Source organism: Neovison vison, chromosome 1 (assembly GCF_020171115.1).
Source record: "Neovison vison isolate M4711 chromosome 1, ASM_NN_V1, whole genome shotgun sequence".
Taxonomy (NCBI): domain Eukaryota; kingdom Metazoa; phylum Chordata; class Mammalia; order Carnivora; family Mustelidae; genus Neogale; species Neogale vison.
In genome coordinates, this window is record NC_058091.1 from 251,403,603 (window position 1) to 251,419,495 (window position 15,893).

Consider the following 15,893-nt stretch of genomic DNA (forward strand, 5'->3'; position numbering starts at 1 on the left):
AGCCCCTAGGTTCGAATTTCTGGGCCTTGGTAGGACAGCCAAGTGCCAATTAGGGCCGAGCCTTCTGCTAGGACAACAGAGGTGGGGCCTCTGGGTCACGCCCTGGAGGCCGGATGTTTAATTGGATAAAAGGGGCGTCAGTCCCTCTCTTTGCTGCACTTTAACTGGGGCAGATGGTGTGGCCGGGGTCCCTGTGACTAGCCTGGGCTTTGCGAAGGTTTGCTGTCTTGGGCCTCCTGCGGGCCGGCTTCGAACTGTTTTGAGCCATGTGTTCAGCCGTATTCCTTTGAGTTGGCCCCTTCTGGAGAGCGCACATCGGAAGCGGGGAGAGGACCCGAGGAGGTGGTTGGCCTCCCCAGCGGCTCCTTGGCCTCCGGGCCCCCGCCCCGCCCCTGCAGCCGGATGTTGTGATTTCTCTCCACCCACACGGCCTCGCCCGCCCTTGGCTCTGCTGCCTTATAAGGCAGCGCTACCACCCCGAGACGTTGGGGTGAGCTCACACCCATTATACAGGTGGTGAACAGAAGTGCCAGAAGTCCAGCAGCTGGCTAGAGGCCAGAAGCTTGGAAGAAAACAAGGCCAACATCCTACTCCCTCCACTCCCACTTCACACAACACAAAACGGGGACTTGCCTAAACTGAGCGAGTAAGAGTAAGGCAGAGCCGAGTTCAGCCAGGTTTCTCTATCCCTATCCATTCATTCATCCAAAAATTCAGAGCCTTCGCTTTGTGCCAGGCATTGATACAGTGCTGGGGAAAAGAGCAGTGTCAGCCAAGCTCTCTGCTTACATGCTAGAAGGGTGGTAAAAGTTAGTCCTATAAATAAACAGGATGGTCAAAGAGAGTGGTAAGTGCAATTAAGACATTAAGACAAAATACTAAAATACAAAATACTAAAGTGTGAGGGGATATTGGTCTTAGGGTGTGATATTTGAGGAGATCCAATAGACACGTGTGGCTACCGCGTTAGACAATACAGAGAATATCTCCATCATCACAGAAAGTTCTGCCAGATAGCACTAGTCTGGAGGAAGGAGTGGCTTCCATTTGTACAAAGGTTCCGTGGTGACAGCCTGAATAACGGAGAAAAACGGTGCCACCAACTGAGGAGGTACTTTCTGATCCCCTAAACTCATCTTTGAACAGGCAGTTCTGCCACCTTTTGAAATTTATGCCCCAAGTCTCTGTGAGAGAGAAGTGGGGTGTTGTGTGTGGGTATCCAGACGTCTGTGAGCAGGAGCCTGATGGCTTCTGACTTCTTATCCCATAGACCCATGCCCCAGCTGTACAAAGATGGAAGCCAGGGCAAGAGAACGGTGCCTTTCTGCTCTAATATAAGTTGTTGGAAGACATCCAGATGTGCAGGAAGAACTGGGGCAGATGTGTAGAAACTGCTGAGAAGGGGGAGTGTGTCTATATGGGAAAGTTTCTTCGCAAATTTCTGTAAATTGAGTCCTAACCATATGTGAGGCTCTGCTCTGCTAGTTTGTTTGTTTGTTTGTTTCTTCCTTCCTTCCTTCTTTCCTTCCTTCCTTCTTTCTTTCTTCCTGACTTATTATTTATTTATTTGAGAGAGAGATTGCAGGGGCAGGGTTGGGGGGAGGCAGAAGGAGAGGGAGAGTCTTAAGCAGACTCTGCTGAGATCAGGATCCTGAGCTAGAAACAAGGATCAGATACTTAAGGACTGTAGCACCCAGGTGCCCCAGGCTCTGCCCTTTCAAGTGCATCCCCATTCAGCCATCTCAACAAGCTGGCCAGGCAGTGAGTGTCCCTCCCTCCCTAGAGAGGTGTGGTGGTTAAGGTTCATAGAGGCTGACAAATTATGGAAAGAGCCCAAATGTCCATTGACTGATGAATGGATGAAGAAGATGTGGGGGCAACCCCAGGTCGCTCAGTTGGTTAAGCCCCCAACTCTTGATTTTGACTCAGGTCATGATCTCAGGGTAGTGAGATTGAGCCTTGCATCCAGCTATGCACTGGGCGTGGAGTTTGCTTAAGTTTGTCTCTCTCCCTCTCCTTCTGAACCCCCCCCCCATCCTTTTCTCTCTCTCTCTTTCTCTCTCTCTCTTCCTCTCCAAAAAAAAGTGTGGTGCATGCCCTCGCGTGCGCGTGCACGCATACACACACAGGAATATTACTCAGCCATCAAAAATAATGAAATCTTGCCATTTGCAACAACATGGTTGGAACTAGAGTGTATTAGGGCTAAGCAAAATAAACCAGTCAGAGAAAGACAAATATCATCTGATTATACCATATGATTTCACTCATATGTGGAATTTAATAAACAAAACAGATGAACATAGGGGAAGGGAAGGAAAAATAAAATAAGATAAAAACAGAGAGGGAGGACTGCCTGGGTGGCTCAGTCGGTTGAGGGTCTGTCTTTGGTGCGGGTCAGGATTCTGGAGTCCTGGGTTTGAGTCCCACATGAGGCTCATTGCTCAGCGGGAATTCTGCTTCTCCCCCTGCCTCTGCCCCTTCCCCCCATTCATGTTTTCTCTCTCTCTCTCTCTCTCTCTTTCTCTCTGTATCCTTCTCAAATAAATAAATAAATAAATAAATAAAATCTTAAAAAAACAAAACCAAACAAACAAACAAAAAAAACAACAGAGAGGGAGGCTAACCGTAAGAGACTCCTACCAATAGAGAATAAATTGAGGGCTGCTGGAGGGAAAGTTGGTGGTGTGGTGGGCTAAATGAGTGATGGACTTTAGGCCATTTGTTCTGATGAGCACTGGGTGTTATACATAAGTGATGAATCACTAAATTCTACTCCAAAAATCAATACTATACTATATGTTAACTAACTTTAAATTAAAAAAAAAAAAAAGCTTTGGGGCACCTGGGTGGCTCAGTGGGTTAAAGCCTCTGCCTTCGGCTCAGGTCATGATCCCAGGGTCCTGGGATTGAGCCCCGCATCGGGCTCTCTGCTAGGCAGGGAGCCTGCTTCCTCCTCTCTCTCTGCCTCTCTCTCTCTGCCTACTTGTGATCTCTCTCTCTCTCTCTCTCTGTCAAATAAATAAATAAAATCTTTAAAAAATTTTTTTAAAAAATTGAAAAAGCTTAATAGAAGCTGAGCCCCTGACCCACAGTCACACTGTGGGGTGGGTATCAGTGGCCAAGGTGGAACTGAAGGTTTTCTGATTCAAGTTCACTGCTGGTTTTTTTCTTCCAGTCCCTGCTTCTATGGTCATTATTTCCCAACTTAAAACTACCGACTTACAGATTGATTGTGAGAGGTTTTGTTTTGTTTTGTTTTAGGAACTTCCTGGTAGCAATACATGAAGTCTTGCAACAGTTAGGACTTCTGGTTATGACTAAAACTGGCTTAGGCAAAAAAAGGGAATTTATTGGTTCAAGTAACCGAAAAGAAGAGGTGGTAGTTCTGATTTTATGTATCTTTGGATCCCAGGTCTCAAATAGTGTCACTTAAAATTTGTCTTTCCCATATTCTGACTTTGCTTTTAATCTGCATTGTCTTTATTCTCAAGTTTACTCTCTAAGATGTTAAAGATGGCTGCCAGCAGCCCCATGCTCAATTTTTATGAATGAGGCAACTTTCTTTTTTCAGATTTTATTTATTTATTTGACAGAGAGAGACACAGCGAGAGAGGGAGCACAAGCAGGGTGAGTGGGAGATGGAGAGGCAGGCTTCCTGCTGAGCAGGGAGCCCGACGTGGGGCTCAACCCAGTACCCTGGGATCATGACCTGAGCCAAACACTGAGCCACCCACGCACCCCAGTGAGGCAACTTCTATGGGAGGAGAAAGCCTTTACCTTGAAGATTCCAGCAAAAATCCTGGGGTTGCCTCTGACTGGTCTGATTTGGGTCAGGTGCTCATTTTGAGCCAATCACTGAGGGCAGAGAGAGGCAGTGTTCTGATTGGCTAGGTATGGATCACATTCCCACTCCTGCCTCAGCTGAGGGATGGGGTGAGTCATTAGGAATCAGTCCATCTGTATTAGTTATCAATTGCTGGGTAATTGCTGGGTAAATCATCCAAACATTTATGGCTTAAAACAACAACCAATTATCATTTCTCACTGTTTCTGAAGTTCAAGAATCAATTACACCTTTAAAAAAAAAAAAAGAAGAAGTCAGAACAACTGAGCTGAATGGTTCTGGCTTAAGGTCTGCCATGACGCTGCAGACCAGATGTCATTTGGGGCTGCAGTGTCTACTTCCAAAGTGGCCCATTCAGACTGGCTTTGGTTGTTGGCAGGTGATTTTACTTTCTCTTCACATGGGCCTCTCTGTAGGCTTGCTTGAGTGACCTCACAACACGGTAGTTGCTTCTCCTAGAGGGAGCAATCCAGGAAACCAAGGCAGAAACCGCAATCCTTTTTATGACCTGGGCTTCCGCCATATTCTCTTGGACACAAAGAATAGCTCTGACTCTGACTTGGTGTGGGAAGAGACTATACAAAGCATGCATACCAGGAGGTGAGGCTCAACAGGGAATATCTGACCTCCACAGCATCCCTCCCTCCTTCCTTCCCTGTTTGTTTCACTTTTCCTGTGTGTAGGCTTCGTTATCAGGCAGACTCTCCCCAAGCAGTGACAAAGATGGCCAACAACATCTCTGGGCTTGCATTCCTGGTGACACCAGTGGGAAGAAAGGGTCTCTTTCCCAAAAGTTCTGGCAAAAGTCCCAAGGCAGACTCTGATTGGCCAAACATGTATATGCTTATCCCTGAACTAATGGCTGTGATCTGGAGTTACCATGCTGTCTGACTGGCCAGCCCTAGAACTGAGGATTAAGGTGGATTGGTTCCCAAAGGAAAATTCAGGTGTCACTCCTAAACCACAGTAAATGGTTTTTGGGCAGGAGAAACAATAATGCCACCCTATCTCCCTCCCTTGAGCTCCAACTGCACTTCTTAGTAGTAGCTCTTGGTTTGGCATTTTTCTCATGGGATTATTTACTTTCTTGGCTCCCTTTCTATGGTAGGTAGAATTCTAAGATGGTCCCGAGGATCCATGGTGAATACATACCTTCTCCTCGTTATTCAACCCAACACAAATCTAGATGTTGTGTAGAAGGATGCTGCAAATGTAATTAGGGTACCAAATAAACTGACCTTAAAATGAGATTATCCTTGGTGGGTCTGGCCCAATCAGGCGAGCCCTTAAATGGAATGGAGTTCTAACTGGCAAGGGAGATTCAAAGTGTGAGAGAGAATCAACATGGTGGAGGTTATCTGTCGCTAACTTGGAAGATGGAAGGGGCCACATGGCAAAAATACAAGCAGCTTCTAGGACCGGAGGCTGGCTCCTGGCTTACAGTCAGCAAAGAAACTGGAATTTCAGTCCTACATATGCAAGGAACTGAATTCTGCCAATCATCTGAATGACCTTGGAAGTGGATTTTACCCCAGACCTCCCAGAGAACTCGGCCTTGATCAGGTTCATGATTCCCTGAGCAGAAAGCCCAGGCACACAGTGCCAGACTTTCGACCTAGAGATTTGTGAACAAATGGGTATTGGCTTTTGTTTTGTTTTGCTTTGTTTAGATTTTGTTTATTTATTTGACAGAGATCACAAGTAGGCAGAGAAGCAGGCAGAGAGAGGGGGGTGGAAACAGGCTCCCTGCTGAACTGAGAGCCCGATGTGGGGCTCGATCCCAGGACCCTGAGATCATGACCTGAGCCTAAGGCAGAGGCTTATTAACCCACTGAGCAACCCAGGCGCCCTAAATGGGTATTGTTTTAAGCTGCAAAGTTTGTTATTAATTTTCGGCAGCAATAGAATATGAATTTACTTGCCATGGACTCTAAGATCGCTGAAATGGGAAACCTCTCCTCGATCTCTTTAACTTCCCCTCAGGGGGACCTGAAACATAAAGTCCCTCTTCCTGCTTCCCACTATCTGTGAAATAGATGGGGAGACCAGCTCCTCATCGTTCTATCCACACACTGCAAATCCCAACTCTTCCGCCCTTGGGAGCCTAGTGAGAAAGCTGCTCTGCTTGGCTTTCCACAAACAGCCTGTGCCCTGCAAGGCCCAGGAGGGCAGCTTGGCCAATCTCCACTTCCCAGGACTCAGGAACCTTTGACCAATTCTGCTGACCTGGACTCCTGGGCAAGCAGCTGGACTAACAGACAGACACCATGAGGGCTCTGCTGTTTCTGGGGTCCCTGCTGGGAAGCCTGGAGTCAGCGCTTTTGGTGAGGGCTTGGGAACCAGGAGGATTGTGCTGGGATAGCCCTGGGGGTTCCTATCATAGCCTTGGCCTCTGCTCATGTCCTTTTGGTCCAGGTGACTGGCAGGCCTGTTTGGAAAGGTGAGAATAACCCATAAGGCCCAGATGGAAGAAAGAGAGAGAGACAGCCAGAGCTGGTGGATATATAGACATGAACTTCATTTCTGGGGGAAGGGACCTTGAGGAGACAAGGGAAGGAGGAAGGGTCCAGGTCTTTTGAGGAAATTCCTGCATTTCTGAGATGTGAGAGGAAGCTGAGAACTGGCATGGGATCAGAGGCAGGCTACGACTTTCTGGGAAAATTCCCTGCCCTCTTCTCTCCCTTATAGATTCCACCTTGGAAAGCCCCCAAGGAGCATAAGCACAGAAAGGATGAGCACACAGTGGGTAAGTACCCTGGCTGCACTTCCTAAGAGACTCTTGGGTGGGAATGAGCATGTTGGGGAACAGTTTTGGGCCCTTGGAGCAAGGGGAGGGATCCCGGCACTCTTCACTTTGTCTCCACTTTGGCTGGCATTCAAACCAGTGTGTCTACTGTGCACCAGGGCTCGTGCCCATGGGCACTGGGGACCCCCAGTGAACTGTGCGATCCTTGAGGGCAGGCCTTGAGCTGTGTCTGAGTGCCCAGTCCAGTGCCTTCCCATCGTCTTTCATTTCCCTAGCCTCTCCTCTTCCTCCCCTTCCCTCTGTACATTTCATGGGCATTAGTCATGCCGCACAGAGGCTGGGGGGCTTGATGAACAAGGAAGGATCAGAGCAGGGCTCCGGAACCTAAATGCCTCTGAATCCTGGCTTCATCCCTTATGTGCTGGGTGACTCTGGGCAAGTGACTTGACCTCTTCAAGCTTCAGTTTCCTCAACCATAAAGGCTGGTAATAGTAAAACCTCTTAGGGTTGTGGACAAGAAATGAGTCGTTAATCTATGTGAAGCACTCGGCCCACAGATTGCGGCCTGGTTAATGATTAAACTCTATTAGCTTTTACTTACCAAGCTCTCTTTTAAAGGGGGATGTCAGCATCTCTCCCCTTCAAGCCAGGCCACAACTCTCCATTGCCTTCATTCTTCCTGGCTCTCAATATTTGCCTAGAATTGTGAAATCCTGTGGACCCTGCCCTGGTAACCCTTGTGTAGTGAGGCCAGGCCCAGATCCTCAGTGTGGCACTAGGGCCCCCCACACCCAACACTGCCTGCCTCTGCCTCCTTTCCTCATCCTTTGCAACCCGCTGAACTGCTTCCTTCTCTCTTGCCTGAGCCAACCTAGGTGCCCTGCCCTTGCCTAACCACCTACCTGAGGTCCTCCTCCTCTCTGTCCATCCTATTGGCATCTTAAAGGTCCATCTAAAACTCCTCCTTTCTCCTTTACTCCTATTCCTGGTTTGGCCCTCAGCAGGTGCCACTGTGCCTTTAGAAACAAAATAGCGGCTGATGCTTATTCAACACATACTATGGGCCAGACCTTGTGCTAAGTGCTCAATAGATATTATCTCATGTAAGCTTCACAACCCTTCTCTGAAGTAGATCTTCAAGTTCTGTCATTCCTGGTTGTCATGTTCTGTAAAGTCACCAAGACCACTGAATTACCAAATACTGAATGGCTGTTCCTAAAGGAAACATAAGATGAGGTTCCTGTGAGCTCCAGTCACGGCATTTTCACCAGTCGTCGATAGAAAATCTCGTTTTATGTGTGTTTCTCTTTCAAGACGCTTTCCTTAATCTATTGTTACATCATTGATACAGAAGCCGTGGCCAGCAGCACTGTAACTCATGCCTGGACAAAGCTTATCTCACCCAGAAACACTCTCCGTAGGACCTATCATGACCTGCCTGCACTTAGGAAAGTCAACACTATATTTGCGGGCCATTTTCAACAGTAAAAGCATCTACCAGAAGTACAAGATTTCAGAAATGTGGCTCTAAGTAGGCCATAAAAGGACACTTCTTTGGTTTTTTGTTTTGTTTTGTTTTTAAGGTTTTATTCATTTATTTGACACAGAGAGAGAAAGACAGAGCGAGAGAGGGAACATAAGCAGGCAGAGTGGGAGAGGGAGAAGCAGGCTCCCCACTGAGCAGGGAGCCCAGAGTGAAGCAGGGTTCAATCCCAGGACCCTGGGATCATGACTTGAGCCAAAGGCAGACGCTTAATGACTGAGTCACCCAGGAGTCCCAAAGGACACTTTTTTTTTTTTTTTTAAGATTGTATTTATTTACTTGACAGGCAGAGATCATAAGTAGGCAGGGAAGCAGGCAGAGAAAGAGAGAGAGGAGGAAGCAGGCTCCCTGCTGAGCAGAGAGCCCCATGCAATGAAGATGAAGGGATAAAGGGCTCAATCGTAGGACTCTGGGATCATGACCTGAGACAAAGGCAGAGGCTTTAACCCACTGAGCCACCCAGGCACCCCCTAAAGGACACTTCTTTACAGGAGAAGAGCTGAAACAGTAAGCAGAGCGTTACCTTTTTTCCCCCTCAGCTAGGAATGTGTTTCAGCCACCTCACATTGTTCACTGTTCTGTGCATGTCCATGAATGACCAGAAAAGCATCTTGAGAATTGGTTTTGGGAATACATATAAATTTGTGCAAGAAGGCAGGTTTGCAAATGTGGCAAATAGAGAGGTTTGAGGGTACAGTTTTAGAAAATAATAATAGCAATATTTTCATTGTAAAAACTTTAGAAATTACAGAAATGCAAAAGAAGACAAAATTCCTCTGTAATTCACTATCTTCTTAAAAAACCACTCCTACAAACTTTGGAGCATGTCCTTTCAGATTTCTTTTTAATGCATATGTAAATATATTTGTACAAAAATAGGTCCACATTTGACATGCTGTTTTTAACTTGGTCTGCATTTAAAATTATGTTTTCTGTACTAGGATATCTGCATCATTAAAAGTTATTTTTATTGGGCGCCTGGGTGGCTCAGTGGGTTAAGCCGCTGCCTTCGGCTCAGGTCATGATCTCAGGGTCCTGGGATCGAGTCCCGCATCGGGCTCTCTGCTCAGCAGGGAGCCTGCTTCCTCCTCCTCTCTCTCTCTCTGCCTGCCTCTCTGCCTACTTGTGATCTTTCTCTGTCAAATAAATAAATAAAATCTTTAAAAAAAAAGTTATTTTTATTATAAAATATGCATTACATAAAATTTACCATCACAATCGTTTTTAAGTATACAGTTCAGTGGTATTAAGCACATTCTATTGGCCTGCAAACATCACCACCCTCCATTTCCAGAAAATTTTTTCATCTTGCAAAACTGAAGCTCTTCAACCGTATCGTTGACCCTTGAACCACAAGCTTAGCAGAGCTGATGCCCTCCCTCCTATGCAGTAGAAAATCCATGTAGAACTTTCCACTCCCCCAAACTTAACTACTAATAGCCTACTGTAGCCTACCGACAGGAAGCCTTACTGATAATGTAAACAGTCAATTAACACATAGTTTGTATATTAAATGTATTATAAAGTGTATTCTTGCAATAAAGTAAGCTAGAGAAAAGAAAATATTAAGAAAATCATAAGGAGAACACATCTGTAGTACTGTATTTATTGCAAAAAATCCACTTATAAGCAGACCTGTGTGGTTCAAACTTGGGTTTTTCAAGGGTCAACTATATTATTATCGTTGCCACTTTACACAGGAGGAAACTAAGGCTCAGAGCAGTCAAGCGACTTCTGCAGTCGACTAGTATTTATTAAGTGCCTACTTGGTGGCAAGCACTCTTCTAGACCTGGGGCTGCAGACTTGCCCAAGGTTACACAGCGAGTAGGTGGTGAAATTGGAGTCCACTCCAGCTGTCTCACTGCAGAGCTGAAGCTCTTATGCACAATGCAGTCTTGAAGGCACAGTGATCTTCTCAAGGGTCCTGTTTTCCAACCAGACCCTGAGGGGTGGCACCTGGGCAGTGTGGGGAAGGGGGAATGTCATCAGGGCTTGTGTTATCTCTGCAGTTCTCACGGTCACTGGGGAACCCTGCTACTTCCCCTTCCAGTACAACCGGCAGCTGTACCATAAATGTATCCACAGGGGCCGGCCCGGCCCCCGGCCCTGGTAAGACTACCCAGACGGGGTGGGAGCCAGGGCCTGTGGAAGATGGAGCCTGCCCATCCTTCTGCCCCCGGAAGCCTGCTTGGAGAGAGGGGCTCTGACAGGGGAAGGCAGAGGAGGGAAGCTTCATCTCTTTCTACAGGTGTGCTACCACCCCCAACTTCGAGCAGGACCAGCAATGGGGATACTGCCTGGAGCCCAAGAAAGTGCAAGGTGCTACACACAGCCTTTGGGGTGGCCCGGGGCCCTCTCCTCCCCACTAGTTACTCTCCTGGGTGTCATTAGCACCTATACACCTGGTATTTTGGTCCCATCCAGACCCGTCCCTCCCTCTGGAGGGGAAGGTTCTAGGAGAAGGTAGCCCCATTTTGCAGGTAGGCAAACTAAAGCATGGAAAGTTGGGAGTGCCAAGGTCACAAGACAAGCAGGTTTGGGTAGGGACTTGGCCCCCCAGACCCCGGCTGTCTGACTCAGGCTCTCCACTCTTCCTTTCACTGTGTCCGTCTCTCAGACCACTGCAGCAAACACAGCCCCTGCCAGAAGGGAGGGACCTGTGTGAACATGCCACATGGCCCACACTGTATCTGTCCAGAACACTTCACTGGGAAGCACTGCGAGAGAGGTAAGGAGATGGTGAAGTCAGGGGAGAGGATCCTGGGGAAATAGGGCAGTCCTGGGCCTACTGGTTTCTGGATCCCCAGGGACTTGGCAAGATCCCAGCCTCTCCTGAGATCACTGCTCCCGCTCCTCTGTCCCCAGAGAAGTGTTTTGAGCCTCAGCTTCTTCAGTTCTTCCATGAGAAAGAAATATGGCATAGGCTCGAGCCAGCAGGTGTGGCCAAGTGCCAGTGCAAGGGTCCTGAGGCCCACTGCAAGCTGCTGGCCACCCAGGGTGAGTGGATGGGTCGAGAACTGGCCTGGGAGGAAAGCTGAAGGTCGGGAGGAGCAGCTGTTAGGAAATGGGGCGGCGTGTCCAAGGAAAGGGAAATTCTCTGTGGGGTCTTTGGGCCCAGAGGTGGCTCAGTGCCCTCCATCTGCCAGTCTGCCGCACCAACCCGTGCCTCAACGGGGGCAGCTGCTTAGAAGCGGAGGGCCACCTCCTGTGCCGTTGCCCCGCTGGCTACGCTGGACGCATGTGCGACGTGGGTGAGTCGTGGGTGAGTCGGGATCTTGGGGGACGCAGAAGCTCCGCCCCCAGGTAGGAAGGGCTCCGGGAGCGGGAGTCCGGTGAGTGGGGAAAGGGGCTGAGAGGGTGGTGGGAAACCATACCGCCTCCGGACTGCAAGGAGCCTCCTCTATCCCCAGACACTGAGGCGCACTGCTACGACGGCCGCGGGCAGGACTACCGCGGTAGAGCCGCGACTGCGCTCTCGGGTGCCCGGTGTCGACCGTGGGCCTCCGAGGCCACCTATCAGAAAGTGACTGCAGAGCAAGAGCTTAACTGGGGATTGGGCAACCATGCCTTCTGCCGGTGCTCTGGATGGGGCGGGTAGGGCGTCCCCCTCTGCCCCAGGGCCCTCTGCGGCTCCTCGCGCTTTAACAGCGGCCCCTCCCGCGGTTGTAGGAACCCGGACAATGACACCCGCCCGTGGTGCTTCGTGTGGAGTGGCGACCGGCTGAGCTGGGAATATTGCCGCCTGGCACGGTGCCGGGCCCCAAACCTGGCGGCTCCTCAGAACCTGTCTCCAAGCCGGGTCCCCTCTGGGCACCCGGACCTTCCCTTGCCCTCGCTTTTGGCACTGCAGAAGCCTCAGCCCCCGACCCCAGGTAGTTGGGAAGGGGCGGGAAATCGGAGGGTGCACGGCGAGCTACCTTCCAGCCCTTGGTGGGTCTCCCAGCACTCAGCCTGAGCTGCTCCCACAGCCTCGGGCGCCACGCCGGAGCAGCCCATTTCTGTGCCCAGTTCGGGCTGCGGACAGCGGCTCCGGAAACGGCTGTCCTCCCTGAGCCGCGTCGTCGGGGGCCTAGTGGCCCTGCCTGGGGCGCACCCCTACATCGCCGCGCTGTACTGGCGCCACAATTTCTGCGCGGGCAGCCTCATCGCTTCCTGCTGGGTGCTGACCGCAGCTCACTGCCTGCAGAACCGGCGAGTCCCCGCCCGGACCCTCAGCTCCTGGCTCCTACGTGCCCGGCTTCCGCGCGCCCCCCGCCCCAACCCTTGCCCTACCTCCCCGCACCCGTCCCCAACCCCCCAGAAGGAAGCTGAAACCCAGCAAAGGGCTCAGGAGCAGAAGGTCAATGGCCTGCCCTGAGAACGCTCCCCACCCCCCGCACCCCCTCCGCCTGCAGGCCGGCGCCTGAGGAGCTGACGGTGGTGCTCGGCCAGGACCGCCATAACCAGAGCTGTGAGCAGTGCCAGACGCTGGCCGTGCGCGCGTACAGCCTGCACGAGGCCTTCTCGCCCATCACCTACCAGCACGACCTGGGTGCGTGGGGGCGTCCCGGCGGCAACCAGGGGAAAAGGGTGGGGGAGGGCTCTGAGTCCCGGCGTCCCGGTCTCACCCTCCTCCCCGCTTGGGTTAGCGCTGCTGCGCCTGCAGGAGACAGCGGACGGCCACTGCGCGCTCCCGTCGCCTTTCGTTCAGCCGGTGTGCCTGCCGAGCGGCGCTGTCAGCCCAGCCGAGCCCGAGGCCGCGCTCTGCGAGGTGGCCGGCTGGGGCCACCAGTTCGAGGGTAGGCAGAACGGCTGGGGTTGGTAGGGACACCTCTGGCCACTGGGGTAGGCGAGAGAAACCCGCAGTTTGGGTACCACTGGGGACAGGTGGCGCTGACCTGGTGGGTTGGGAGGACTTGCAGGGCCCCTGTCTCTGCAGTCATTCCCCTCCTGCCAGGGTCTGGGCTTCACTGCTTGGTGGGGGCGTCTCCTAAGGGGTGCAGAGAGAATCACACTTTCTCTTGGTTCTTTCTGGGCACTGCGATGCAAGAGCTACCAAGAATGCCGGCCTCGCTGGGGCAGTCGTTTCGCTAGTTGGCGAGCATTGTTCTGAGACATTGGGGGGGAAGTGGGGGTGGTGTTCCAAAGCAGTCCTGCTCCGCCCCGCGCATTCAAATCCCGGGTCCTCTCAGGTCTCAGTTTTCTTGTCTATAAAATGGTGTTAAGAGCAACTCTCTTTTTCACGAGCTTGCTGCTATAGAGGCCAATTAGTGAGCGGCAAGCAGAGTCGCACTGGGTGTGAGGAACGCGCTCTTGGTTCGCAGGGGCCGGGGAATATTCCAGTTTTCTGCAGGAAGCGCAGGTGCCGCTCATCCCTTCGGAGCGCTGCTCCGCCCCTGAAGTGCACGGAGCCTCTTTTACCCCCGGCATGCTCTGCGCTGGCTTCCTCGAGGGCGGCACCGATGCCTGCCAGGTGAGTCCATGCGCCGGCTTGGGCTTGGCGCCCTCCTCCACCCGGTCAAGTGCAGACCCCAGACCAAGGGTGCTGAGGCGCGTGTCCCCGACCCAGGGTGATTCTGGAGGCCCGCTAGTGTGTGAGGACGATGCCACAGAGAGCCAGCTCATCCTGCGAGGTATCATCAGCTGGGGTTCGGGTTGTGGCGACCGCTACAAGCCAGGTGTGTACACCGACGTGGCCAGCTACCTGACCTGGATCCAGGAGCACACCAACTCCTGAGACTCGTCCAGGAACTCGTCGTTCCCTCCTGAGCAATTCTGGAACGGAAGGGTGGCTGGCCCATGATTATGGATGGCAGGGACTGTGTTCCATTCCTCTTAGCCCCAGGCCTGGAGTAGGCACTCAATAAAGTACTTTTGAAAATGCTTGAGAGGCACAGCTCTGCAGGGGCCCGGATGGGAGATGCCAAGACAGTAAACCCGTGCAGTTCTCCACACTCCTCAGGGAACAGGATCTATTGAGATCTTAAACAAGATATTAGAGTTTCATGTCCAGTGGATTTTTACTAAGCGGTACTGTGTACCAAGCCCTGAGCAAGCTGACTCCATATTATTTACTCTTTGTTTGAAACTAATATTAACAATGGAAGTTTCTGGAACAGAGGTTCTCAACCTCTAGTGTACACCGGAATCATCTGGGGAGCTTTTCAAACCTATGCCTGAGATCTACCTCGGATCAATTAAATCAGTATCTCTATATCTCTCTGGATGATTCCATATGCAGTGGAAGCTCAGAACCAGGGCCAGAAAGGCTTAACATTAAAACATGGGTGTGGACTCAGAGCTGGCAATGTGGAAGATACCCCTTCCCCCCACCAACTTGCACTAGGGCAGTGGGGCTCAAAGTGTGCCTGGACCACCAGTCGCAGCATCAATGGGGAACTTGTTAGAAACGCATTTTTCTCTGGCTGCCTCCCATACTACTGAATCAGAAACTCTTGAGTTGGGACCTAGCAATCTGTTTAACAGATTTCCAGGAGAGTCTGATTTTCCTTAACGTTGAACCAAACTGGGGATTCTGGGGTTTGAATGGTTACCAGGCTGCGAGGTCTAGTTGTCCAGACTTGCTCTTTTTGTTCTTAAACCCATGTGTACGTTGTGCGTGGTGAGCCAATTAAGTTAGCTTTTCAAGGGTTATATGGAGGGACGCGATTTCCTCTTTTAGGCTAAATTTCCAACTTCACCATGCCTTCCCCTTGCTCCACGTATACATTCTCCAGTGCATGCAGCCTCTCTGTGACATCGCGATGCCTCAGTGTCACAACCTCCCCACCCCCATGAGCGTCACAGTGCCTGGGGTTCCAGGCACCGGGAACAGCCGGATAGCCCGGGAAAGTGCGGCCAGACGCGGGGGGGCGCACTCTGAGCCGGAATGGGAGACTGGAAGGGCTATATCAGTGCGGTGTTGCGTGACCAGCGCATTGACGACGTGGCCATCGTGGGTCACTCAGACAATCGCTGCGTGTGGGCATCGCGCCCCGGAGGCCTTCTGGCTGCCATATCGCCGCAGGAGGTGGGTGTGCTCACAGGGCATGACCGGCGCACCTTCCTGCAGTCGGGCCTCAGCGTGGCGGGCCGCCGCTGCTGCGTCATCCGCGACCACTTGCTGTCTGAGGGCGATGGAGTTCTGGACGCGCGCACCAAGGGGCTGGATGGGCGCGCGGTCTGCGTCGGCCACACCCCGCGCGTGCTTCTCGTGCTCATGGGCCGGCGCGGCGTGCACGGGGGCATCCTCAATAAGACGGTGCATGAACTGATCAAGGGTCTGCGCAAGCAGGGCACCTAGCCGGACAGCTAGGAGGCGGGGCGGCACGGCCAAAATAAATGCTGGGCGTGGCTAGCTCATCCTGTATTTGCGCACAGGGCAGTTGCAGATGAGGAGACCAGTTTCCCTGGAAGATTCTTGCAGGCAGGGTTACGTGATGGGCTGGGATTCTGAGTCCAGAGGCTTCCCAGCCTCCCGTACTCTAGACCCGGCCCTCCTACCCATGAGTGCCCCGTAGAAACCTCAGGCCTGATTTCCCAGAGTCCTTTCCCAAAATAACTATCCACACCTGTGTGCAAGACACACTATAAAGGGAGCCTCTCCCACATCCCTCCCCGGGTGCACCCCAGCCTGGCCCTATAGGGTGTCAGGGAGTCAGGAGTTAGGCTGGAGGGCGGTGCATTTCTCACCGCCTCCACTTGGCAGGAGGAAGCCTTTGCAAGTGTTGTGAGTGGGTGATGGAATAGGGCTGGTAGCTTGGAGAGCACCTCTAGG

The 15,893-nt window shown here is 51.6% G+C and overlaps 2 protein-coding genes across 2 annotated transcripts; both read left to right on the forward strand.

Annotated features, from left to right (window-relative positions):
- The first annotated feature begins 6,054 nt into the window (after positions 1-6,054).
- F12 (coagulation factor XII) lies at positions 6,055-13,999 on the forward strand. The gene is made up of 14 exons (XM_044240882.1): positions 6,055-6,171; positions 6,536-6,593; positions 10,147-10,246; positions 10,386-10,456; positions 10,755-10,865; positions 11,003-11,134; positions 11,284-11,388; positions 11,548-11,713; positions 11,807-12,009; positions 12,106-12,328; positions 12,532-12,668; positions 12,766-12,915; positions 13,441-13,589; positions 13,686-13,999. Exons 1-14 carry the CDS (start codon positions 6,115-6,117, stop codon positions 13,851-13,853), a joined length of 1,830 nt encoding a protein of 609 aa, XP_044096817.1. The 5' UTR covers positions 6,055-6,114; the 3' UTR covers positions 13,854-13,999.
- A 1,006-nt stretch (positions 14,000-15,005) lies between these two features.
- On the forward strand, positions 15,006-15,419 carry PFN3 (profilin 3). The gene has a single exon (XM_044240894.1). The coding sequence runs from the start codon at positions 15,006-15,008 to the stop codon at positions 15,417-15,419; it is 414 nt and encodes a 137-aa protein (XP_044096829.1).
- The last annotated feature ends 474 nt before the right edge of the window (positions 15,420-15,893 follow it).

Bases quoted from the DNA above. Each gene is read 5' to 3' on its own strand.
- PFN3 (XM_044240894.1), top strand. From the start codon at position 15,006: ATGGGAGACTGGAAGGGCTATATCAGTGCGGTGTTGCGTGACCAGCGC.
- F12 (XM_044240882.1), top strand. From the start codon at position 6,115: ATGAGGGCTCTGCTGTTTCTGGGGTCCCTGCTGGGAAGCCTGGAGTCA. The intron at 10,866-11,002 runs GTAAGGAGATGG...CTCTGTCCCCAG, and splicing joins TGGGAAGCACTGCGAGAGAG to AGAAGTGTTTTGAGCCTCAG. The intron at 12,916-13,440 runs GTAGGCAGAACG...CTTGGTTCGCAG, and splicing joins CTGGGGCCACCAGTTCGAGG to GGGCCGGGGAATATTCCAGT.